The sequence below is a fragment of the Sesamum indicum genome, linkage group LG3 (genome assembly GCF_000512975.1).
Source record: "Sesamum indicum cultivar Zhongzhi No. 13 linkage group LG3, S_indicum_v1.0, whole genome shotgun sequence".
Taxonomy (NCBI): domain Eukaryota; kingdom Viridiplantae; phylum Streptophyta; class Magnoliopsida; order Lamiales; family Pedaliaceae; genus Sesamum; species Sesamum indicum.
Window position 1 is genome coordinate 3,794,910 of NC_026147.1, and position 25,574 is coordinate 3,820,483.

At 32.7% G+C, this 25,574-nt stretch overlaps 3 protein-coding genes across 3 annotated transcripts; 1 reads left to right on the forward strand and 2 right to left on the reverse strand.

Moving 5' to 3' along the window:
• LOC105157196 (bidirectional sugar transporter SWEET5) lies at positions 3,212–6,024 on the forward strand. Its single transcript, XM_011073531.2, has 6 exons — positions 3,212–3,543; positions 3,940–3,976; positions 4,069–4,285; positions 4,399–4,560; positions 4,677–4,796; positions 5,790–6,024. The coding sequence occupies exons 1-6, from the start codon at positions 3,501–3,503 to the stop codon at positions 5,943–5,945; spliced, it is 735 nt and encodes a 244-aa protein (XP_011071833.1). The 5' UTR covers positions 3,212–3,500; the 3' UTR covers positions 5,946–6,024.
• LOC105157197 (serine/threonine-protein kinase HT1-like) lies at positions 8,387–12,416 on the reverse strand. The gene is made up of 6 exons (XM_011073532.2): positions 11,836–12,416; positions 9,936–10,057; positions 9,584–9,780; positions 9,305–9,479; positions 8,891–9,025; positions 8,387–8,812 (listed from the first exon to the last, which is right to left on the reverse strand). The coding sequence occupies exons 1-6, from the start codon at positions 12,161–12,163 to the stop codon at positions 8,606–8,608; spliced, it is 1,164 nt and encodes a 387-aa protein (XP_011071834.1). The 5' UTR covers positions 12,164–12,416; the 3' UTR covers positions 8,387–8,605.
• Positions 23,178–25,237, reverse strand: LOC105157401. The gene is made up of 3 exons (XM_011073814.2): positions 25,085–25,237; positions 24,113–24,460; positions 23,178–23,322 (listed from the first exon to the last, which is right to left on the reverse strand). Exons 1-3 carry the CDS (start codon positions 25,229–25,231, stop codon positions 23,254–23,256), a joined length of 564 nt encoding a protein of 187 aa, XP_011072116.1. The 5' UTR covers positions 25,232–25,237; the 3' UTR covers positions 23,178–23,253.

The window sequence follows — 25,574 nt, forward strand, 5'->3', positions numbered from 1 at the left end:
GTTTAAAGCATGGAGACTGAAATACATTATGTCAAAAACTGGGGGAAAAGAATTTTCCAATTTTTTAAGTATGAGCTTAGACCTTGGATTACCATTTCTGACAGTTTCACAATAATCCCAAAACAGTTTGTATTGCGTTGCATCATCCCCCCTGATTCTCTCAAAAGCTTCTTGTTTGGTTCTCATCACCTTAAATCTACTCACATCCACATTGTATTTTGAGAGAATTCTATTTTTCAATTGCTGAACAGGAATTGTAGGATTATCTCTGATTGCATTTTCAATTCTTTTTGCAAGATAGGATGCATTGACAAACCTATTTTCATATGTTCTTGCACATGTATGCTTGCCCTTCAATGTTTTAATTTGGAATGTAGGTCCACCTTCTATTGGTGAGGCATGGATTCTCCATTCACAACTCTCCACTTTACATTTTGCAGTCACTTTTGCAGCTTCATTTCTTAAAAACTCAATATCTACCCCATTTTGTATGCACCAGTCCCTCAAAGCCCCCTTAAACTGTGCAGCATTTTGGAATTTCATCCTAACTACCAAATTTACATTTTTAATTGAATCAGATTCTTTAAAAATTGGGTGCTTTTCATTTTCATTATTATCACTACCTTCTAAACTAACCAAATCATCCTCATTTCCATCATCACTAGCCTATTCATTTTCTCCAACTTCAGTTTCAACTCTTTCAGACAATTTTTTTCTATTTTTGCCTTTCATCACTCTTTTCAATTTTTACATCAAGTCTTTTTTTTTTTTTTGGATTTTTTTACAGGAAAATATCATCATCAGATTCACGTTCAATATCTTCTAAAACCATACTAAGGGCCTCACTATCACTCCCCTCGCTACCTTGCACATAGTCCTCATCAGATGAATCATCAAATTTTGATGATGACTCATTCAAAAATCTTTCATATATATTTCTTTTTTCCTTTTCAGTCATCTTTTCTGAATTGTTTTGAATTGAAATTTTAGTGAAATTACCAATTGGATTTTCAACATTTTCAGTTATTGGAACATCAGTGAAATTTGGTTCATTTTCAGGTGGATTTGGTTCATTTTCTTGAACTGAAATGAAATTCCAATCCTCACTTTGACTTTTAGTATTTTCAGCCCAATGCCACACCCCCCTTCCCCTCACAGTCAACACTCTCAAACTTAACCCCTTTCAATCTCTATACCTGCCCCTCACAGTCCTTCCTCCCATCACCCTCACTCTAATTTTCATCCCTATCCAATTCATCAAAATCTATTCCATCTAACAAGTATCTAATTTCTTCTTCCTGCTCCTTTTCAACTGGATTATCCTGACTATCTACGGCTTGAATAGGTTCTACATCCTTTTTCTCTACATAAATATTTACTAGAACCTCTAAGTTTTTATGACAATTTTTTAGGTCAACCAAATAAATATCAGGACATTTTTCTTTAATTTGTCTTTTGCCCCATTCTAATGGTAGAGTGGGATCTTTATAATAAAATTTAAGCACTATCCCCCCCCCCCACAATGTTCATACATTTCTCCTAATTCATATAAACCCAAACAATCGAAATCCAATTTATCAAATACTTTCTTATGCCCTCTTACATAACTAAGTTTAGAATGTTTTACAAATTTCCCACCCCACCAAAAATTTATGTCATGTGTCTGAAATATTTGCACATAAATAAAATAAACCCCAAAAAAATAATGCTTCAGCAAAAATCAAAAGCATAGCACAGGGGGTACAAATGCACATAACTATAAAAGCACAGTAACTTTCCAACAATTAAAAAAAAAAAAAAACCAATAATGCTTCAGCAAGAAGCAAAACCCTAACACATGGTGCTTTTCATGTACATAACAATAAAAACATAGCATTATTTAATATAATCATAGATTGACTAAAAAAATAGACCTAACACAGTTGGGACTACAAAATGGATCGTAAATTATTAAACATTTTCATACATACACCCAACATAGTTGGGACAATATGGCAAAATCTACAATCTCCCAAAAACGTAATAAAATATACAAAACCCTAATCCCAACCAAATGAACAAAAAAACAGTATAGACAGAAAGGTCTACCTTAACTGCTTCCAAATCTGATGTTCGCTCAGCTTTTTCCTCACAAAAAACCTCCATTAAACCCAAAACCAAATACAAAAGTCAGCAACAAAACGCGTAAAAAGAAAAAAATATTCAAAAATATAGCAGTACAAGCCTACATAGATATTCATCCATATATATATTCACCCACTACATAGATACGGTTGTTAAGTTTATGTATCGAAATATGAAGCTGTAAATATCGACAAGTGGGATTAAGAGACTGACCGTGTCTGGTGTCCAGCCACGGACAGCGACGTTTGGTGGGGGATGAAGCAAAAGAGTTCGCCAGCGGCGGTGGTGGATTTTCAAGAAGAAGAAGCGAAAATCGGAGCTCGAAATAGATCGGCACTGATGGTATCCGGTGTCGCAGCCACGGGCGACAACGTTTGAGTGGATTTCGCCAGCGGAGGTGGTGAATTTTCAAAGATTTGAGTGATTTCGTGTTTATGGTTCCTCTCAATCGCCTCTCTTCCTCTCTCTCCAGAAACAAAATGGACAATAGATGAAAACCCCAAGTTTAACTAGCAGTCAGTAATATTTTCAAATATATGGAGGGGCATTTTCAATAACACATGGAGTATTTTGCTTTTAACCTGTATTTAATCCTATCATGTGTTCCATTTATTTCACATATATTTACACATTATGTGTATACTTTTTTTTAAATAAAATTAATAATGTAATTTTTATACACAAATTGTGTATATGTCATGAAATGTAATAAAAATTTTACAACATGAATTGTAACACGGAATCAAATCCGGAAGTGAGTGGGTCTTTTCTATTTCCTATCCTTTCCTGAAAATTGTAATTCTGTTTCATCTCCTAGTCAATATAAATATATATCCCACGCGTGCCACAATTTCTAAGAGAAATTCAAGAAAATAATTGAAATAAGAGACGGACACTACTTATTTGGATGAGGGAGGGTGGTAAATCGACAACCATAAATTCCCCGAAAATTTTCATGGTACGTACACATCCTTGTACTTTTCTAACTAAATTTGTGAACCGTTGATTATAATAACACAAAATAAAAAATACAGGTATTTATACTCATATTATACACTTCATAATCATTTCCCATCCGTATCCTATACATTTATACCTACATCTCTCTTTCTTAATTTCTTCCAAATTACCACAAAAAAAGCACACGCACACATACAAACACATTGTTCTTGGCAATACGAAGTGCTTTTGTTTCTTTTCTTTTTATAGCATCCCATTTTCATTGATGTGGTTCACGCACACATACACACAAAAAATCGTCGTTTTCTTGTCGGTTCGATTGCCGTCATCGTATCCGTCCCGTCCCCCTTCGTTTAATCTGTCGCTATTGTCTACGATTTTGCTTTAATTTTAATACCTTCTTGTAAGATTTAAAGATGGCGGACCCTGATACAGTGAGGACCATTATTGGAATCATAGGTTCGTATTTTCTGACATAACTCTCTCTCTCTCTTTCTCTTTCTCTCCCCTTTTTTTGATTTTCAAGAATCATTAGGGCATTTGATTATCACATACACGTACCATATATATATGTTCATGTATATAGATACATTATCCGATTATCAAAAACATACAAGCTACAATTAATGTATAATATACTGAATACAGCATCAAGCATACCCGTACATATGTTTATTAACACACAAGAAAAAAATGCATTTGCATGAATTGTCCCCCTAATTCGTAATATATTAAAATTTAATTAACTATTTCATGGGACGTAATACGAAAATCATCTTACTTAATTTATATTTCTCGATATTATTCAATTGCATGAACATTTAATTTAATTTTGTTATTTTCTTCTATGTGCAGGAAATGTCATCTCTTTCTTCCTTTTCCTTTCTCCTATGTAAAACTCTCTCTCTCTCTCTCTCTCTCTCTATATATATATATATATATATATATATATGTATTGATGATGACATACATGCATGAATGCAGGCCTACATTTTACAGAATATGGAAAGAAAAATCAGTACAATCATTCAAACCGGACCCTTACATTGCTACGGTGCTCAACTGTGCAATGTGGGTGTTGTACGGCCTGCCCATCGTCCACCCCGACAGCCTTCTGGTCATCACCATCAACGGCACCGGCTTCTTCATCGAAGTCTTCTATCTCTCCATGTTCATCACCTTCTCTGATTGGGCCAAGCGCGTTAGTACAATAACACACACATAATTAATTATTAATTTCTTCGATCAAACTAACATTTTTTTTTTCAACAAAATAGAATAAAATAATTTTTAATGTATATGAAATTATTCCAGAGAAAAATGTTCATTGCTCTACTACTTGAGGCAATTTTCTTCGCCATCGTGGTTGTGATAACGTTGATTGGTCTGCACGGGACCAAGTCGAGGTCTTTGTTCGTTGGAATACTGTGTGTAATTTTCAATATTATGATGTACGCTTCGCCCCTAACTGTCATGGTACGTACATATTTACCTCTAGTTAATTAAGGGTGATTGATTAATATAATACATTATTGATTTTTTTTTTTTTTTATTTTTAACTTTAGTTATTTTTTTGGTTGAAAATATCGCAGAAACGAGTTATCAAGACGAAGAGTGTCAAGTACATGCCATTTTCTCTATCACTAGCCAACTTTGCAAACGGCATAGTTTGGTCCATCTATGCGCTCATCAAATTGGATCCCTTCGTCCTGGTAAAACCAAATATGAAATCCTTACATATATATATATATATATATATATATACATTATTGAGAAAATTGTATTTTCATTCGATAAGTTAGTATTTTTATGATTTTGGTTCCATTACTTTTGAATTCATCACATTGCATCCCATAATTTATAAAATGAGATAATATACTTACACTCTTAATTGATGGTGTATTTACACACACGATCCTTATTTTTTGCTTAATTATAGAAACCATCTATGACAGTAAAAAACTAGTGGTAGTTTGTGTAATATCTTTGATGTTTCTTGGGGTTGTATGTATAATTTTTCAAACAATAAGGATGGTTCGTGTAAATGATGTTGACGTTCATTAGAAGAAATTTAACATTTTAACCATGGTTAATGGTAAATTACCATAATAAACAGTCATTGACCACGGCTACGCAATTGTTGTTGTAGTTGTGATTTTTACGAGTATGGTTAAAATATTTCTCACGGCTAAAAGCGATTTGAAAAATATTCGCTATGACTCATGGTCATGACAAACTAGTTTTCATGGTAGATAACTTAAGTTTTGTATCTATTTTATTTAATTATGATTAATAATAATTGTTTATCATGGTTTTGGTCCACAGCCAATCAAATTATAGTCAATATTAAATTTTCTTCTAGTGAATTCTGATTGGTGTATGTATAACTTTTTGTGTAAATAAACTATAAGTTAAGGGTTAAAATGTAATTATCCCTTATAAATTGTGCAATTTCATTCTCAAACATTAATTTCGAAAAATTTCTGGCAGAAACAACCTTAATTCCCTTTAAGACTCAACGGAGCTCATCCATGCATCTATTGTTTTCGTCGGAAAGTTAAAGGGTTAATGCTTGGGACTAAAATTGTAAATTTTAGAGTTATGAGATTAAATATGGTGAATTAAAAATAATGAGCCTAAAATTATAAAATAGCTAAATTGCAGGATGTAAAATGCAATTTTCATTAAATACTTTTTTGGGACAGGTTCCAAATGGTTTGGGGACACTGTCTGGATTAGTGCAACTGGTGCTGTTCGCAACGTACTATAGGACGACGAAATGGGGCGAGGAAGAGGAGACCAACAAACAGGAGATTGAACTCCAGAAATCTGCTGAAACGGGGCAAGACGGGCAGCCCTAGAACTTTTCTAGTACTACTTGTTTCTTGTTCTCCTTCTTTATGATCATATTCTTCTTTCATATATATATATATACGTATATATGTTTGTCAGTGCTAATTGGATAATTTTTTTATTACATATATATGCGATAATTAATTGTAATAATGTATATATATATATATATTATAAAGTATTTCAGTTGTTTTAATGTGCAGATATTAATTGATTTTCACGCTCGGTAAGAGGGTGTTTGGCTAAATTTATTAAAATTATTTATAAGATACAGGGTTTTATTTCAAGAATAAATTTTGTTAGTGTTTGGATAAAATTATAAGATAACATAAAAATTGTGAAGAATGATTGTTTTATTAACTAATTATATAGATACGATAAAGTTTTGGCACTGCCCCAAAGAGCTATATGTTTTATTAACTAATTGTTTTATCCATCAAAAGTCTTGTGTCTACACACTCAAATAAAATGAGGTGGTGGAGACGAAATATAAACATTTATTGTAAGCTGCAAGAGCATTGATATGTGATTGACATAATATTTGCACCGTTGATACATCTGAAATGGTTGCAACAGACTGAATCTAGCACAAATACAGAAACAGAAATTCCTACCGACGGTAGCATTGAAGACCTTAGGAGGCCCACAAGGACTGTTACTAAATCAGGTTGGATGCAAGATTTTGTATGTGCATTGGAAAAGAATCACACCTGAGATGTCACACTACTACCTCAAGGGAAAAAGTCAATAGGTTGCATATACGTGTTTAAGTTAAAGTTAAAGGCAAATGGATTTGTTGGAAGGCATGAAACTAGACTGGTGGCAAAGGGCTATAATCAAATAGTTGGAATTGATTAAGTTGATATTTTTTCTCCTGTTGCAAAGGCAGAGACAGTGAGGACCTTTCTAGCTATTGCAGTTTCTTTAGGTTGGCACATATATTAAGATAAATAAAATTTTTCTCCATGGTTATCTGGATGGAGAGATAAATATGAAATCTCCTAAAGGCTACTCAATTCCAGCAGGACATATCTGCAAGTTGAAAAGATTATTATATGGGTTGAAACCGACCGACCTCTAGACAGTGGAATCAAGAGTTTACATACAAGTTGGAATCTTGTGATTTTGCACAATCAAAGTATGACCATTATCTCTTTACAAAATCTACTCCTTCGGGTTTTTTTACTTTACTTGTATATGTAGATAATGTACTTATTGTAGGTCCTTCTGAAGATATGATCGTAGAAAGTAAGCAATATCTACACAGACTCTTTACCATCAAAGATCATGGGCCTGCTAAATATTTCTTGGGGCTGGGAACTTGCAAGATCTTCAACGAGACTGGCCATCATTCAAACAAAATATATTGGAGATATAGTTGCATACACAGGACTTACCAATGCCAAGACTGTTACTACTCCTTTACCTACTGGAATCAGATTCATTTTAGAAGTAGGCAATCCAATGCCCAACCCTAAAGCTTTCAAAAGGCTAGTTGGCAGGTTGTTGTACTTGGGGTTTACTAAGCCAGATAAATCTCATGCATCACAACAACTAAGCCAATTTACTCAACACCATTGCGAGCAACATTGGGATGCAATACCCCCACATAATCAGATGCTTTAAGCGAACTCCCAACAAAGGCCTTTTCTTTCCTGTAAGAGGCATTCTTTCTTTGAATGTCTATTGTGATGTTGATTGGGTTACTTGCGCAGACATTGAGAGGTCTTTTACAGGATACTATATCTTCTTTGGGACAGCCTTAATCTCATGGAAAACAAAGAAGCGAACAACAATCTCTATGTCAACTGCAAATGCAGAATATAGTACAATGCGTGAATTGACTTGAATCTATTATTTGCTACAAGATTTGCATATTCAAATTCCTACACCTATTCTCTTTTATGTGATAACAAAACAACTTTACATATTATAACCAATCTTGACTTTCACAAACGCACAAAACACGTGGAAATTGATTGTCATTAGGTGAGGGATAAATACAAACGTAATTTCGTTTCTCCTTCACATGTTTCTTCCGAGTATCATTGGCGGATATCTTCAATAAGACACTTACAAGACCATTTTTCTTATCTCTACTGTTCAAGTTGCGCTTGACTGATCCATCTCAACTCCAACTTGAGGATGGGGTGAAAGAAGTGAAGATGATCATAACCTATTGCTGCTATTGGGAACTAAGCTCATTTTATTTCCAGTACATGGCCATTTTTGGGCTGTTTGAACTCATCCCTTAATTTACAGTCTTCTTTATCATATTACTTACAAGTTGTGTATATATATTAAATAAAATAAAAAATACCATAAAATTTAAAAAAACAATAAAATAAAATCCAATCTGATTTGCATCAGATCAATCGAAATCCCTGTATCCGTATCCGTATCCATGCAACATTATTCCATTAAAACTGTTTACGTATACCGAAAAAACTCAAAACAAAAGAGAATAAAATGAATTAATAATGATAGCTTGTCAATGATAAAACACTACGTTTAAACATTTTCAAAGCTTCACACCATGCAGAGATATGCAGCACAGCTTCTCAGCCTATACCCACCACTGTCAAATATATTTCTGGCTTCATTAATTCCGGTTTCCTCTGATATTCGTTCATTACACAAGAAATCTAGTTGTACACAGAAAATTTTTTCACGGGCCACGGTACTTGCGGAAACAGAGACAACCTTGTTGCTGGTCGACGGGGATCATTCCACCACCTTTCGACGTATCGATAGCCTCTAACATGGAAACTACCTCGTCCATTTCAGGCCGCTTGTCTGGGTTCGCATCCCAACATCGCTTCATCACGTTTGCGAGGGAGCTGGGACAACATCTTGGTATTTCGGGCCTCAGGTTCTGCAGACAACGTTTGACGAGAGTAATAAACCAGCTCATGAGCCAATGAATTTTGGGAAGGAGAGAAAGAGACATTACCTGTCGGACGACAGCTGACGTCACTTCGGAAAAACTAAGGTCGGGATATGGCATGTCGCAACAATATATCTCCCACAGACAGATGCCAAAACTGTAGACGTCGCATTTCCTGTTGTATGGATTGCCGTTTAGGACCTGCAGTTCATTGTTCAGACACATGGCTTCATTAATAAGACAGTGTTTTTAATAAGACAGCTCGTGTCACGTTGAGTTACTACAGAAGAGAAAACAGCAGACCTCGATCAAAATGATCGTAACTACCTTAGTTACCATGTTGTAATGTTGTTTGTTTGACTTTGGGTTTTTAGCTATATCATCTTTCTTACCAGAAAATCTATTTGACGAAGACACATAGGAGATGTAAGAAAGTACATGAACTTCTAGAAATCAGTATCCAGCTCCAATGCTACATACCTCCGGAGCCATGTAACCAAGGGTTCCTGTCTCCCCCGTCATGTCATTCGGGTTCGAGGCTTCAACACGAGCAACACCAAAATCAGCTATCTTAACGGTCCGTGTCTTGTCTAACAACATATTCTCCGTCTTAACGTCTCTGTGAACAATCTTCTGAGAATGAAGGTAACTTAACCTATAAAGCAAAACAAATAGCCGTAATTCTAGTGAAAAAGAAAGAAAGAGGTTTGAAGCCACTTGATAATTAGGAAAAACTGCAAAATCCAGAAAGAAAGATACCCTCTAGCAAGATCAAGTGCCATTTGGACAACTACTTTAAACGCTAACTTTTTCCTCCGGTTCTTTATGAGGTAAGATTTCAAGGCACCTCCAGGGAGATATTCCACAACAACACAACATATGTTACTAGGCATGCCAATGTGACCGTTTTCTGTTTGAATGTTAAGGTCCGAAGAGCCCATTGTCGCGCCTATAAACTGCAAATGGATTTCCACAAATATCAGACCATTAATAAGAAGAGTCTACAAAGACAAAGTTCGTTGAAGTTCAAATGATTACAGCAGCTATCACAGATCAACTGAAAGAATCTGATATGAAAATAAACTCAAAGAATCAGAAAAAGATATCTAACCTTAGTTACATTAGGATGGTCGAGTTTATGCCACACTGCAACTTCTTGCGTAAAAGCTGCTCTTAGAGACGCTATTTCAGCTTCTGTCCTATGGCCCTCCTCCCCCCAGTCCAGCAGTTTAACTGAGGATCAGAGGAAGCTACCAACTATTAATGAGGAAACTCTTGACAAAGTAGGCAGAGATATATGAATTGCATTAGGAAATGTCTGAAATTATTGATGAATAAAGATAATCAATCCCGTTTTCCAGAATGACCATTAGCAAATAGGCCGTGTCTAAATGACATATTTACTTATAATAATAAGGAAACTAAACTGACTTCCAAGAATTAGAACAGCACCTCGTACCGAGCTTCAAGCTGCAAAGGTTAAGGTGCCACGAGCTTGTTTTTCAATGTTCTATTAGATCCCATTACTGGTTGATTTTTATTTTAGGATCCTTCCGGAGAGTAAATTTATGTCCTTTAATGATTTCCCCTGTTTATGTCATTGATTACTCGTTTCATTTAACTCAGAGATGGAGTGGAAAGAAGACATTCTTCTCCCTCAAACTGTTTCCAACTCGAATCATTTGTTAGACCTCGATATGGAAAACCATGTGAGCATGGCAATACTTGGAAAAAATGTTTATTATATCTTTGGTTGGTCTTAACCTAGACATTGTAGTATTGTACCTCAACTTCTCCTCTGGCTCCTTGGATCCTTCCGTTCTTTTGTCATTCAAACTCCACTGTCAATACAGTCTATAGTATTAGTACTGGCAACTCTTTATCAGAGATAGATATTTCATCACTGAGTTAAAAGCTTCATCTTGTGAGGCTGAATACTTCATCCTCTTTGAGCAGATCAATGAATATAGAATCAGTTTACTAACACTGTGACGTCGAAAACAAGAAGTTGTGCTACCAAAGATTTAAACTTGGGGCCTCACTGTTACAAGAAAATTTTACCACTTGATCTACGCCTCACAGTAACTTTCATTGAAGTTAACATCACTAAGTCCTATGGAATATAATATTCAGGCAGATAACCAAGATCCTACATTCTAGGCAGTGGTTAACTATTAACTAAAATAACTTCTCTGTACTATTATAGTTAATAATTGTCCACTTTTTGTACACCAATGTTTCTCAGTTATCTTTGTTGAGATACAAAAGTCAAAACTTTGGCAACTGGTTGAATCACATGAAAGTTGAGAAATACCAGTCCAAGTTATTGCAGTCACCTCCAAATCCAACCCGTGCCGTAAGTCACGGATTCCATAAGAATGCATTCATTATGCCAGTCTACACCCTTCCCTCCTACCCCCCACCCCCCAACAATATATATATATATAAATACATATATATATATATGTGTGTGTGTGTGTGTGTGTAGGATAAAATGGAGAAAGAAAGAAAGGGCAATCAAAAGAAACCAAGGGCAGAGATATGTTAGAGTTCTTGCCACTACCCCACAAAGAGCAAGAAACTTTAAAAGCTGACTTATCAAAAAGGCCCACTAAATTAATGTTGAACCGACCATGTTATGATAGCTCCGAACACTAACTTTGCTACTATTTATTTCAGGTTTATATATTAATTCGGACACCAATAAACTAATACATGGAATCTTAGGCACAAACAACACTTTGTCATATGAGTTCAATCAGATTTCAACAGCTACATAATTGTTATTATTATTATTATCATCTAAAGCAACATAAGACAATCAAGAAAGTGGTAAACTTTTCTATTCTACATACAGAGATGTATTAAATTAAACTATAACCATAACTATGAAATTGAAAAGAGCCCAGAAAATGACAAAAAGTGAAAGTCAAAAAAGTTGAGAACTTTACAAAAGTTGTAACTGGAAACTACTGAATTAAAAAGGAAAAGGGGACAAGGCGGTGACTGACCGGCGACGTCCTGGCCGTCGTAAATGCCCCGGTGAACAGTCCCAAAGGTGCCACGCGCAAGCACGCCCTTGATGATCAACTTAGAGGGGTCAATCTCCCACTCTTGCCTCTGCCTCCTGGGGGTGATGGCGGCGGGGACGGGGGCGGGGACGGCGGCGACGGCGACGGCGGCGGTAGATGTGGTGGAGCTGGAGTAGGACTCTTCTTGATTCTTCTTCTTGTTCTTCTCCATAGTCCAAGCCCTGTTTAAGTGCCTCTCCAGCTGCTCATCCAAGCTTTTCAAATCAATCTGATCTGCTCTCACGAACCCATTACTGCTTTTCTCCATCTCTGCCTGTTTCTTTCTTGAACTGATACTTGGAAAAATGGTGTTATCTACTTACATATGTAAATAAATACATACATACGAATCTGCGCTGTATGGCGAAGTAACTTTCTTGATTTTCCTTGGTTTCTTGAGTTTACGTCAGAGGAGAATCGATGGAGGAGGAAAAAATTGATAGTTGAGGGAAGGGGAAGACTGGAGAGAGAGAGAGAGAGGGAGATTGTGTGTGAATATGAATGTATGTAATGTAATGTGATGTGCATTATGAGAAGGCAGCGCCATGTGGGCACATGGAATTGCCTGAAGACAACGTGTGTACGTGACCCACAAGGCCACAACTTCCTTTTCTTTTCTCATTCAAATCCTACTTCCTATTACACCCCCAAATAGTATCCTAAAAAATAATTACTTTTTTTTCTTAATAACTATCCATTGTGATACGTTATCTTTACATACATATAATAAATAATTATTTATATTTTAAAATATATAGATATGAGCAAAAAAATATTCACTAATGAAGTCCTTGAACCTGAAGTTCTTGGGTTGAATTTTTAGTAAACCTAAAAAAGGGACCTACAAAAAAAATATTAGAATAAAGTCCGTAATCGACTATAAAAAGATAAACTCTAAGAATAATAACAATAATTGCTTAAAAGATGAAACAATAGTTTTGCTAATAAGAGTACTCGAATAATGAATCAATATGCTTGCTTGTACTAATAGAACGTTACCCTTAACCGAAAGGGGAAGACCGGCTTTTATAACCTTAGTCAGTGGTAGCTGAAGAGGTCTAATCTCGGGCCAACAGATCCTATGGATAAGCCTCTTTAAAATTTGAAAATCGTTTAACAAAGATTTTCCAAAGAGTTCTGATCGTAGGGGAATCTTTAAGGGAATAAGCTTTCAAAGGGATATACCCCAAATTTTTAGAAGGCAATTGGGGAGGGGAGAGGGGGCATGAACATCCAAAATTATCTTCTTATTCTCGTTACATGGATGTCTGCTCATTCTTGACACGAATGGTCTCTTGCCACCTAGGAGAGTGGCCAATCTAACTGCCAGGTCAGCACCGAGCTCCCTGGGCCGATGGACGTTGATTGTGGCCCATTTTCCCTTGAGTCTAGGTGCAGGTATCCACGTTATGGGGACTACTTTCTCTTGGGCCTTGTTCACTTCAGGGCTCTCTTACGAAGTTTTTATGAATTGGGTTTCAACGTGGATCAGGTCAACATTTGGGCCGAACGCATTTCTTGCATACCATATATTATAAATAAAAATAAAATATATAAATCAATAAATCACATTTTCAAAAAAAAGTAATAATTTAAAGTATTGTCAATACAATAAAAAAATCGATGTATTGGTGTTAAACTGACGTTGATTCACTTTGTAAAAAAAGGTAGTAAAAAATAATAATAATAATTAAAATTAAATTTTAAGTTCATCTAATTAGGGGCATAATTATCGTATTTAAAAATTGATGTGGCGATGTCAATAATCATTGTTTGTATAAAGGGTATTTCTTTTTATATTAGTACGGAGAACTGCACACCATGGGATGTGGATTTATATATAAAAATCAATATATGATTAAAACTGAAACAAGTGATGCATATGAGTGAGATTGAAAGAGAAACATCATAGATACGGGAGGTTAAAAGATAATATGGATAATGTTAAATAAATAAAAGTCATTATATAAGTATAAACATTTAAGGTATAATAAATATTTTAAACATCAGAAACCATCATATTTAAGTCAGAAGCAGCCCTCTTTTGTTCTGTTAGTCGTTGTGGTACGTCGTTTCTATGTACATATAATAAATAATTTTTCATTCTTTAAAATATATTATAAGTAGGAGTAAAATACATAACCCAGTACGTTATATTAATAAAAAAAGAAAAAAATTATCAATTAATGCAATTTTTGAAAAGTTGAATAAGGTAGTTATTTTGTTATAAAGAGTACTTTTTATATCACAAAAAATTAGTCCGACAGTGTATTAACCGTCGATTGTGAGTGCAAGGGGACTTTTCTTTTTATATTGATATAGAAAATTAGCATAGATTAGTTGCAATTTAATTGTTTTTATTATAAAAGTGGTTTTCGTCAAGAACTAAGGAAAAATTTAATCATTTTATGTAAATTTTATTAGCACTCATCTGTTTGGAAATATAATGAAAATTAATATAAATTGCACGGAATTTGACGGGCGTAAGTTTTATTAATAGATTTGCTTACGTTAGATCCACAAGCAAAGCTCTAATATAGCTTAAATAAATCTTGATTTTTCTAGGTACGTAATCTATAAAATAAGAAACGATAAAAATTACATCGATAAGGATTTAATTATAATCCTGTTATACCTAAATCAGTAAGATAAGACATGAGAAATACTTATGCTCATAAGAAATGAGTAGGTAGTAAAAGTTGTACTAAGACAAGAGGGCATAATTATGAGTATTCCCTCATTGTTTGAAAAATTACAAATACCTCCCTAATATTTGATGAAATTATGTAATTTTTGGATAAAGCCTAAAATTATCAACTTTACCCTTGATATACTTTTTTTTTTTAATTTTTTTTTAAAAAAGTCAAAAACTTTAAAAAATCAGACAAGGTGAATGAAAAAAATTTAAAAATTATAAAAATAATTATATAAAAAATTAAGAAAATCATATACAATTAGAATTTATGGTCCATAAGGGCATTTTAATCAGATCACCAGGGTTAGTTGTTAGACGCTCGTTAAAATCAGGAGCAGTATTAATTTTCAAACAATAAGGGTATATTTATAATGATGTCAAACGTCAGTGGAACTCATTGTAATTTGCTTTTTTTTTAATACCGACCCGAAAAAGAGCTATTTTAGAGGGGCAAAAAATATATATAATTAGACAGTGGGATAAATTATTTATTTTTATTTACAAGATTCAACCTGTTATCAAATTTTAGTAACTTCATAGGGCCTTTATTTATGATCTTCCATACATGACAAATAATTAGCCAATGAGGGATCAAAAGTACTATTTCCATGTGGTGATGGATCACAAAATCAATTAATGCCAACATTTCTTTTTGCTATTTTGTTTGTCCTGTCCCCAAATCCATCATTATAATAAATAATTGAGGCTATATAATATTATGGTCTAATGATAAAAATTGAAATTTTATTGCATCAATAATAATTTTTTTGAAAAATATTTTTTTTCTATGAGTTTAAAATTATAAAGTAAGTCTTGCAATCAGAGTTTAATTTTTCGAGTATCAGTATCGAATTTAGAGTTGATCAAGAGGGCGATTCGCTTGAACATATAAGAGTCTTGCAACCAACGGATCCAACTTCCCGAGTGTCAGCGTTGGATTTAGAGTTGATCAGGAGGGTGTTTGCCAGATCTTATTAGATTTTTAAAATATTTTTTAATATTTTTTGGAGAACTTATAAATTCTATTAAATTGTTCGATATTTTTTTTTAAAAGAGTCTGTAAAATTTCAAAATAAGATGTTTATAATTTTATAGAAAAATGTGAACCCGATTCATCTCTTATTTTTATAAGATCTTTTAAGTTTTTTTTTTTTTTTTAATTTTAACGTCTCAAGAGATCAAAGTACCCTCCTTTTTGTTTGCATTTACTTTTACCTTCCTAGAGTCGACTTTCTTTTTTTTTTTTTTTTTGTTATTAGGTAAATATCATGTTTGGTCCATTAAGTTTGTGTCTAGAATCACATTAGTCCATTATCTTTATTTTTTCAAGTTAGCATCCCCAAATTTTAGGTTTTGTTTCAAGTTAGTCCTTCGGACCATTTTTTGGTGAAAATTTGGCTGGGATTTGATTTTTTTTTTCATTTTAGTCCCTTAAATTTAAGAAATATTACATTTGTCCTTAGTTTGGCAAGGAATAGTCCTGCGGTTTCATCTAAAATTTTGGTAGTTGGTGCTTATTTAAAGGTTGCTCTTTTGGTGGCGAAAAACATATTAAGAGAAATTTTGACCCCCTGTTATATGTAAAAATATCAAAACTCCTCTATGAAATTTTTAATATTAAAAATTACCCCTATGTTATGAATAAATAACCACACCGGTCCTTGGTCCACTTGAGCTTATTTTTTTAGAAACAACGACTAAAATACCCCTCCTAATCAACCAGTCAAACTAAGCACATTAATATATAATTATTTTAATTTATAATATATAACTATTAAAATATACTTATAATATATATATATAATATTATAATTTACAACAAAAAGACCTTCCTTCAGAATTTGTTGTATACATAAGTTATTTTTACGACTTTTGAGCGTTTTCACTGAAATAAGCACCAAAAATCAATATTTTGGGCAAAAAGCTACAGTACTTCTCCCATCTAAAATAAGGACCAATATGATATTTTTTAAAACATAAGAGACAAAAGAGAAAAAGAGAAAAAGTAATTCCGGCCATATGGATGGAAGTTGGTCAAAATGATTGATTTTAAATAAAATATAGAATAATTACAACCACATTCCCTAAAGTTTGGCATAATTACAAATACCCCTCATTGTTTGAAAAATTATCAATACCCCTTGATTTTTTAACAACCATCTAACAATTAGCTCAATCCGTTAGTTTTCTATCCATTTTTTATGGTGAACTTACCAAAATGCTCTTGTAGATTAAAAATTATAAATTTATTATTTTTTTTAAAAACATATTCTTTTATGTACTAAGTAGATAATTTTTAAAATTTTTCATCCATCCCGTTTGATCTTTTTATAAGTTTTTAATTTAAAAAAAATAAAAAAATATAATAAGGGCAATGTTGGCAATTTCATACCTCCATTCAAGAATTACATGATTTCATAAAATATTAGGAAGCGTTTGTAATTTTTGAAACAATGAAAGAATATTCGTAATTATATCAAATCTCAAGAGAGGTTGTTGTAATTTACCCTAAAATATAAAGATCAGAGGTACTGACTTGAGGAAATGACGATGATGGACTGAAGTGTTTTTAGCCACAAACTTAATTAAGGGACTAACTAAAATATTTACCATTTTTTTTAACCCAAGTAAAAATATCGAGTATATGATTCTAAATTTTAATAATTTTACGAATTCTTTGAGCATTAATAAAATTCAAGAAGCTAATTATTACAAACATCTTAAGTTAACATTTTATAAGCCTAAATTTTAATTTATCTAAGAGTTTAATCTAAAAAAAGAAGATTCTAATATTTGTAAACTATTAAAAAACATTTTATAAAATTTATGAACTTATAAATATTTTTCGTCATTTGTAAAATTATAGGTGCACTTCAGATAGAGTGTTCATGTACGCATATTTTATTATAGTTATAATTAGAACTATAATAAAGGATGTATTTGTAATTTTATTAAAAGACAGAGAATATTTGTATATTTAAATATAATTAGAAAATGTCAATAGAATTTATCCTATTATTTTCTGTGGTCCTTACTAAAAAATGAAAAATTATTGTCTCTTAATTCAAATTGAAGTATGATCATAAGACGGACTTGGACATATAATTAGAATAAGTGACTTTTGTATAATCCATTATATCTAAGTCTATAATTATTTTCTAGAAAAATCCTTTTTGGAATAATCAGCTGTGCCACGGTCAATACTATTTTGGGATAATTATAATACATTTTTTTTTCTAAAATTTGATCTCATAAATTGGAAAATTACATATAAATTTAATCTACACTAACGATCGTAAAAAAATAACAACAGTTTTAGAAGAATGACTATTTTATCCTTCAGATGGGGATACACCATATTTTCTTGATCGAGTGACACAAATGCCCCTCCATCAAAGAAAAATATCACACAAGGATAGAGACCTGCATTCCAAGGACCTGACTCGAAGGACCCAACATATGGGCCGTAGATTATCTGGCAGCTCCTAGCTAGAGATTACGCCACGTGGCTCAAGCTCGAGATGTTCCAGAAGATGATGAATGATCGTCACCCTCAGCCCACGCCGAGGATCTCGATGCCCGTGTCGAATAGGAGGCTTCGATGGCGATGGTGGAGCAGCAAATGTGGCTGGCTGCAGTTAGGAGGCAAGAACAAGGGCTGAGTATTCGGCTTTGGTTTTGAGGCCCAAGTCTCCAGCTGCACATTCACATCACCAATTGCCAGCCCCACCGCCACCGCCAGACTCGGCCACGGAGGACAGCATCGGTCTCCTCGATCTCATGATCGCCGACATGAATGCCATGATGAGGGAGATGTGGACCTCCTCCTCTGACAGACCCCACATCCTCGAATTAGGATGATATGAACGTCACTAACGAGGAGGGTTAGATTAGGTTTTACGATTTTTTTTTTCATTTTTGTAATTAAATACTTTTTTATATTATATAAAAGTTTTTTTTAATTATAGATGTTTCATAATATTTATTAAATTCCATTATTTTATATTTATTCAATTAATTAAATTTATAAATACAATTAATTAAAATTTCATTAAATTAATTTAATTATATACAAAAATTTTTAAAATGTATAAATTTGTTTATTTATTCAAATTTATTAAATATATTAGTAAATTATAAAAAATTTGTAAAATTAAAAAAATTAGGAACGATTTTAGTATTGGTAAAGAAAATATTACAAATTTAAGTAAATACCCCTTCCAAATTTCCTTACAAAGACAGTCCCAAAAAAATATTTCTAAACTAGACGGACCGTTCTAAATACCTTGACTAAAACTATTTCAACCAGGGTTTTCAAAATAGTGGATAATCGCTCTAATACCATTGTTATTTCAGTCTCTAATATGTGTTTCTAAATTATGAAGTACTGTTCCTAATACCATTACTAAAACAGTTCTACAAACGTGTTCCTGATTAAGATAACCGTTCTTAAATCCGTTGCAAATTACAGTTCCAAAAACTATTGCTAAACTAATCCCAATTACTAAAAAAAAAAAAAGAATTCCAAATTCAGACATAAGTATTACAAAGGCCGTTCCAAAAGTTCCCCTAGACAATTAAATTATCTGTTCCAAAACCTGTCCCTACCCGTTCCAATTCAAAAAATAAAAAATTTGGACAAATTCGACAGTAGGAATGGTTTTCAAAGACAGTTACAGTTACCGTCCCAACTAGAAACGTTTATTTGATAATTGTTTCTAAGTTTTTGTAACACTGACTATAAAGACGAATTTTTATCTATTCCAACACCGTTTCAAATCCGTTCTAAATAAATTTTGTATTTAATAAACCGTTCAAAAGAAAAAAAAACAAACCATTCCAAAACCTGCCTCAAATTCTACCCAAATTTTTGATAGTCCAAAATGTTTTGATAGGAAAATAAAATCCATAATTTCATTGTAATCGTGGTATTTGATTGTCTCTTGAATTCTATGATTTTATAAGCTTATCAGAAGAGGTTGTACTCATTTTTCCTCCAAAGCCTAAATGCACCAAAATCAAGAAAAAATCATCAAAACATGAGGAAATGGTCGTTTCATCATTTATGAAACCAAACCATCGGTCATATAGGTAGGATTGTAAAGGATATGACACCAACCCAACACATAATTGTTTAAATTTGTTTAAATTATTATTAAACTTAAAAGTTTGTGAATTTGATTAGATTATTAATATAATCAAAGTAAAACAAATTTTAATTGGATCAAATATGTATTGCGCTCGAATAATTTAATACTTTAAAGTATATAATATTATTTTGAACTATTCAAATCGAGTTCAAGCAGAGTTTGAAAGCTTAGTGAATAAAATACTTTTGCTCGAATTCGATTTGGGGACAATTATTTAAAAATTATCAAAAAAAAAAGAAAAGTAAAGAATTGCAGTGAAAATGAGGCTTTTAAAATTTTGAGTGGTACCGCTTTCTTAAAACGCTACCACAATTTTTATAAAAAAGAAAAAAAAAATTAAATCAGTTGTCACTGCTAGTGATAGTGGTGACTGATTTTTTTAAAAATATATATATAATAAATCTGTCACCGCTGTTAAAAAATGCGGGAACTGGTTTATAAAAAAAACCGGCAATTCCCTTGCCTTTCGTGCTCGTTCGTGGCCGCGTTGCATGCCGAAAATGCCCCTTTGCTTTGCCAAATTTGAAAAATTGAATTCAAACGAGTTTTTTATTAATATATTTGAATCAAGTAGCTTGATTCATTTTTCCAAGCCTACATATAGGTAGGATAAAAAGTCAATTTTTCTCCCAAACCAGCCTCATATGCGTTTCATGTAAGATTTCCGTGAATTTGGACGAACTAATAGTAAGACTAATTTTGCTAAAAGAAAAAAAAAAATCGGTCTAAAAATCAAAATCGAGGATGCAGAATATTAGGAATCAAAATCGAATTCGTGTATGTAGGGATGAAAAATGTGATTAAGCAATAGCGAAAGTCGGGATTATTTAAAAATAAAAATAAAAAATAAAAAAAAGTTAAAAATTGAAGTTTTTAGAAAAACAACTTAATATTTATAATTTTACGAATAAATTACAAATTTAGTACAAATAGCTACTAATTACTTTTGCCTTAATTCAGTTTACTTTAAGCACTTGGAAAGCAAAATTATAGATTCAAAAAGCTCTTTTCATACTAAAAAAAAATAGAAGATTAGCGACAAAAAAAACAATAAATCAAATGATAATTTTAATATTATTACTAATTGTATATATTTAGTGATAAGAATATTTATTTTGTTGTATTACTAATGAATTTCATGGTTTTAGTAATTATTTAAAAAAAATGTTATCAGCACAAATTACTGACAAAAGATGCCCACAAAGCTGTCACCAAATGAGTGATTAATGTACAATGACGACATAGTGACAAATAATAGTTATCTCTATTTTGTGCTGTCATTATAGATGTATTACTAATTGTATCTAATTACACAATATTTATTATTAATAATTATATAATAACGAGATAAAAATTATTATCGCTTTTATTTTATTTTTAACAAAAACCACCTAAAGGTGGGGGAGCTTTTCGGAGTCCCCAGTCCTTTTATATTAAAATGCACAAAATAGTTACGGTGGGGAGAGTTACGGCGGGAAGAGCTACCTCCCTAAAATTTCTAGAAAAGCCATTAATAAGGAGTACTACTCTCTTACAAATAGAGCAACAATAAATAAGGAGTACTGCTCCCTTACAACAAAAGACCCGAACAGGTGTACTAAAAAATTATGGCGAGTCAAAAAGGTTTTTGTTATCCCACCACATTGTGGATCGCATAGCACCTGCAAATAAATCTGTACAAAAAGGCCAAGCCAGAGTGTGTGTAATGTTCCAAAAGGATAAATAATGAACATTAGTATTAATGTGGAGATCATGTTTGTATGGCTGACCGCCTTTGGACCTATGAACGGGGTTTATAAGACCTGCAAAAGATATAACAACAAGCAACTAGATAAAGAAAAACAGCAAAAGTGACAAAGCCAAAAGGTATCCATTTTTTAATATTTTATTACTAATATCCATTTTTTTTTTGTAACATAAACTTATTTTTAATAATAAGTAGATAAACATCTATTTGAAGTATTTTCAAATGGGTACCCCTAAATAAGTTCCGTCAAACGCACACTTTCTATGAACACCATTTTTTCCATGTATTAAACTCTCAATCGAAAGCTGAATATTCCTATTTAACAACGTGACTTTTTTATGTTGACATCTTATTGTAACCACATTAAAAGCAATTTTTGTAACAAAAAACACATCATATAGTCGATCAGTCAAACATTAATGGCGTACAAGTCATTTAATATATATAGCATCACTCCACTTTTTTCAATCAATTTCCTCGCAGAAGATTTGTTCAATTAATTGAGAATAAATATAAATTTTTATTTAATTTTCTGCTGATGTCAGTGAGTTTTATTATTTTTAACTAACGGACGATGAATTTATTTATTAAATAAAAATAAATATCAAAATACTAAATATACAAAAAATCTACGTATAGTTTCATAAAATCTCATGAGAGGGTGGTGTAATTATCTCCCCCCGCAAAGCAAAAAAAACACACGTGTATATGGGCTAATCATATCCAAAGTTTGTAGACAAGCTCCGTATTTATATCTTTCATTTAGGGTTTTTACGATCTAATTTCGATAACTCCAAAACCGCAATATGTATGAACCTACCGTGGTCGTTCAATCACTTTAATAGTACAATTGGGGAAAATTTATAAATAGTCGTCCTCCATACTTCAGATACAGCTTTTGCTTTCCCAATATTCCTTTGACCTAATTAAGTACTTTTCTCTAAACTACTTATCTGACTTAAACATTGAAAAGCAATTATCGAGAATTTTTCAGTGTGGTTCTGATGATTGTTCGTTTTGCAGGTCTCGCATCCCATAGATTTAAAGCATTCTTAATTTGTTCGTTTAGGATAGCATTTTCGTAAATTCACTATAAAAGATATTAATTCGAATATTTCTTAAAAATTAAACACATATAAATCACATATTATTTGGACCATAATATTAATGGTTGACATGTTCCTATTTAACTTTATGACATAGGAGTAAAACTATCTTAATTTCACATAGACAATTTCAACCTTAAATCATTGCATGTAGACATTTATTACAAGATTTCTAGCTTCTAGACGCAATACCATGATATCATTAATTACATCATGAGACTATAAATAAACACCTGCCCAAAATAGTATGTGGAAATTGTACTTTTCGTCCTGTATTTTAAATTTAATATACTTTTTGTTTTATTAATTACAGAATTTTCATTAATAGCCTCATAAATTATAAATATTCTCACTTTTAAATCTTTCATCAGATTTCATTAGTATTTTAATTAAAAATGCGACGTGGTCATACGTTAACTCTAATTCAGCTTTCTGGATAACGATCACGTGGCTTTTTCCATTCAAAATACTAATGGAATCTAATGAAATGGCTCAAAAATGAAATTTTTTGTAACTTATGAAACCATTATAATGATAATCTGGCAATTAATGGAACGAAAAGTGTGTGAAAAGTACTATTTCCTCATTTATTTCAGTAATATATATATATATATATATATAAATATATATGTATACCAATAGGAATAAATACTGATATCTTTAGGAAATCAATTCGTGCAACCTTTCAGACATCCTTGAGGTATCCATACCAACTCGGGAAACTTTTACCTGCCAAATAATGAAGCATGTTTTTTTGTTATTTTATGTGATCAGACAAAGAGGGAGAAAGGAACGTGCAATTAATAATCAATAGAATTAGGAAAAAATTACGTACTCACCCCAAAATTTTAGCAATATTATCAAAAGTATATATGATTTCAATTTTGAAAAATCACACTTAACACCCCTACATTCAAGTTTTACATTCCATATTAATTCTTCCTCATTATCTCTGGGCTTCCAGAGAGGAACATATAATGTACTGAAACATCAAAGGGGAGTAGTTTAATGTTCCAAAATCATGGAAATCTCTTGTAATATAAATTTTTAGCATATTATAAAAAAAGTCCCTCAATTTTTGAAAAATACACTGACAACCTTGCCACCAAGTTTTACATTACATATTCCCCCTCACCATCTGTATGTACAACATAAAACAGCATCGAAGTATAGTTTAATTTTTTTTTATCAAATCGAGGACATTTCTTATAATAATGTGATTAAATTAATATTAAGGGGTTTTAGTGTAATTATTTTTCAAAAATAAGGATTAAATGCATTTTTAGTCCTGTAATTATGATCTTTTGAGATTTTGGTTCCTGTAACTAATTGTATGTTTTAAACTTTTGGGATTTCAGGACAAAATTGATCGAAAATTATAAAGTTATCAAGGTGATTTCACTTTTCGATCAACTTTGTCCTGAAATCACGAGAATTAAAACGTATAGGGCTAATTAATTAATGTTACCTAAGTAAGTTGGAGAACTAAAATATAAATACAATTAAACCTTAGATCAACCTGAGCATGGATGGTATGGAAAACCTTGTCGCCAATAGTCGACAAGTTGACGGTGTTGACTTCAGCTCCTTCGTCTTCAAGTATGCTAACGACTTTATGCAGACTGAAATTTCTCGTAAGTCCACTGATCAAAACAACTTCCAAGCTCTGTCCGAAAACCCTGAATTTCAGAACTGGTGATACTAATCTACTTGTACTAGGAGGGCCTCTCTTGGTACTAGCATTAGCTGCAGCTGCTGCTGCAGCCAGTGCTTGTGCCTTCCTTCTCCTCATCTCCTCTACTCTTGCACTTAGTTGTTGGATGTAAGAAGCAGCTTGTTCTAGTTGATCTTGCTGCGTCAAATTCTCCTGCTCGTGACACATGTATAGTTACGACTCTGGATGATGAATGGAACGAGGGTAATGCAAATCTGATTCCTAGTTTTCAGGATTTTAATTAGGTTTATAAACGAAGACCATCGATGTTTTGATCAATTAGACAACCTAATACTAGGTCAATTCTTGTATATGTCTGGTTTTGTTTAGGACGCCTCAAATATGCAAATATCGCGATTATCTTTTAAATGAATACTGGGGTTTTCATTTATCGATCTGAAAACTTTGGTTAACAATTGTCTTAAATTATCGTGTACAAAACAAAAAATATCGCCTCTTAAATTACAACACTAAAATTGCACATTTTTATATATATAACCTTCTGGTCGATCGAGAACCCTTTTTATTTACCTTCGTAATTTGTTTCACTAGTGTTTTCATCATACTTCCGACAGAAAAGAAAAAAAAAGAAACATCCATCGATCGACCTAGAAACACACACAACACGGAGTGACGGACTCATGACATAACAAATTACCTTCGTAATTTGTTTCACTAGGGTTTTCATCATACTTCCGACAGAAAAGAAAAAAAAAGAAACATCCATCGATCGACCTAGAAACACACACAACACAGAGTGACGGACTCATGACATACCTTTTCAGCTGGTCTGGAATGCTGAGGAGGGATGAGGGAAACCAGCTTCAGGCAAAGATCTTTCATCTGAATTCTTCTGTTTTTCTCAATAATCTTTCTCTCAACCTTACTCCCTGCACTACTACTCGTCCCACTTTCGTTCTTCATCTCTCTCCGTCGTCAATACGACACAATATATATATATATATATATATATTTCCTCACATTAAAATCAAATACTGATCAAGAACAAAATTAGAGTATGTTTGAGAACAGAAAGTCAGTTCCATTATTTTATTACACACACACATATATATAGGTGTGCATTGAGAAGATGGCATGCAGATAAGAATGTAACTAAAAAACACTACGTTTCCCACCGGGAAGAAAGAAGGGTCCTGGTAAGAACGTGGTCGTGCATGTATGAGGAAGAAAAAAGAGTGTTCATAGTCAAACATCAAAGAGCCCCACTGTCCCCACACTCAAGTAGTTTGATTACTACTGTTATCTT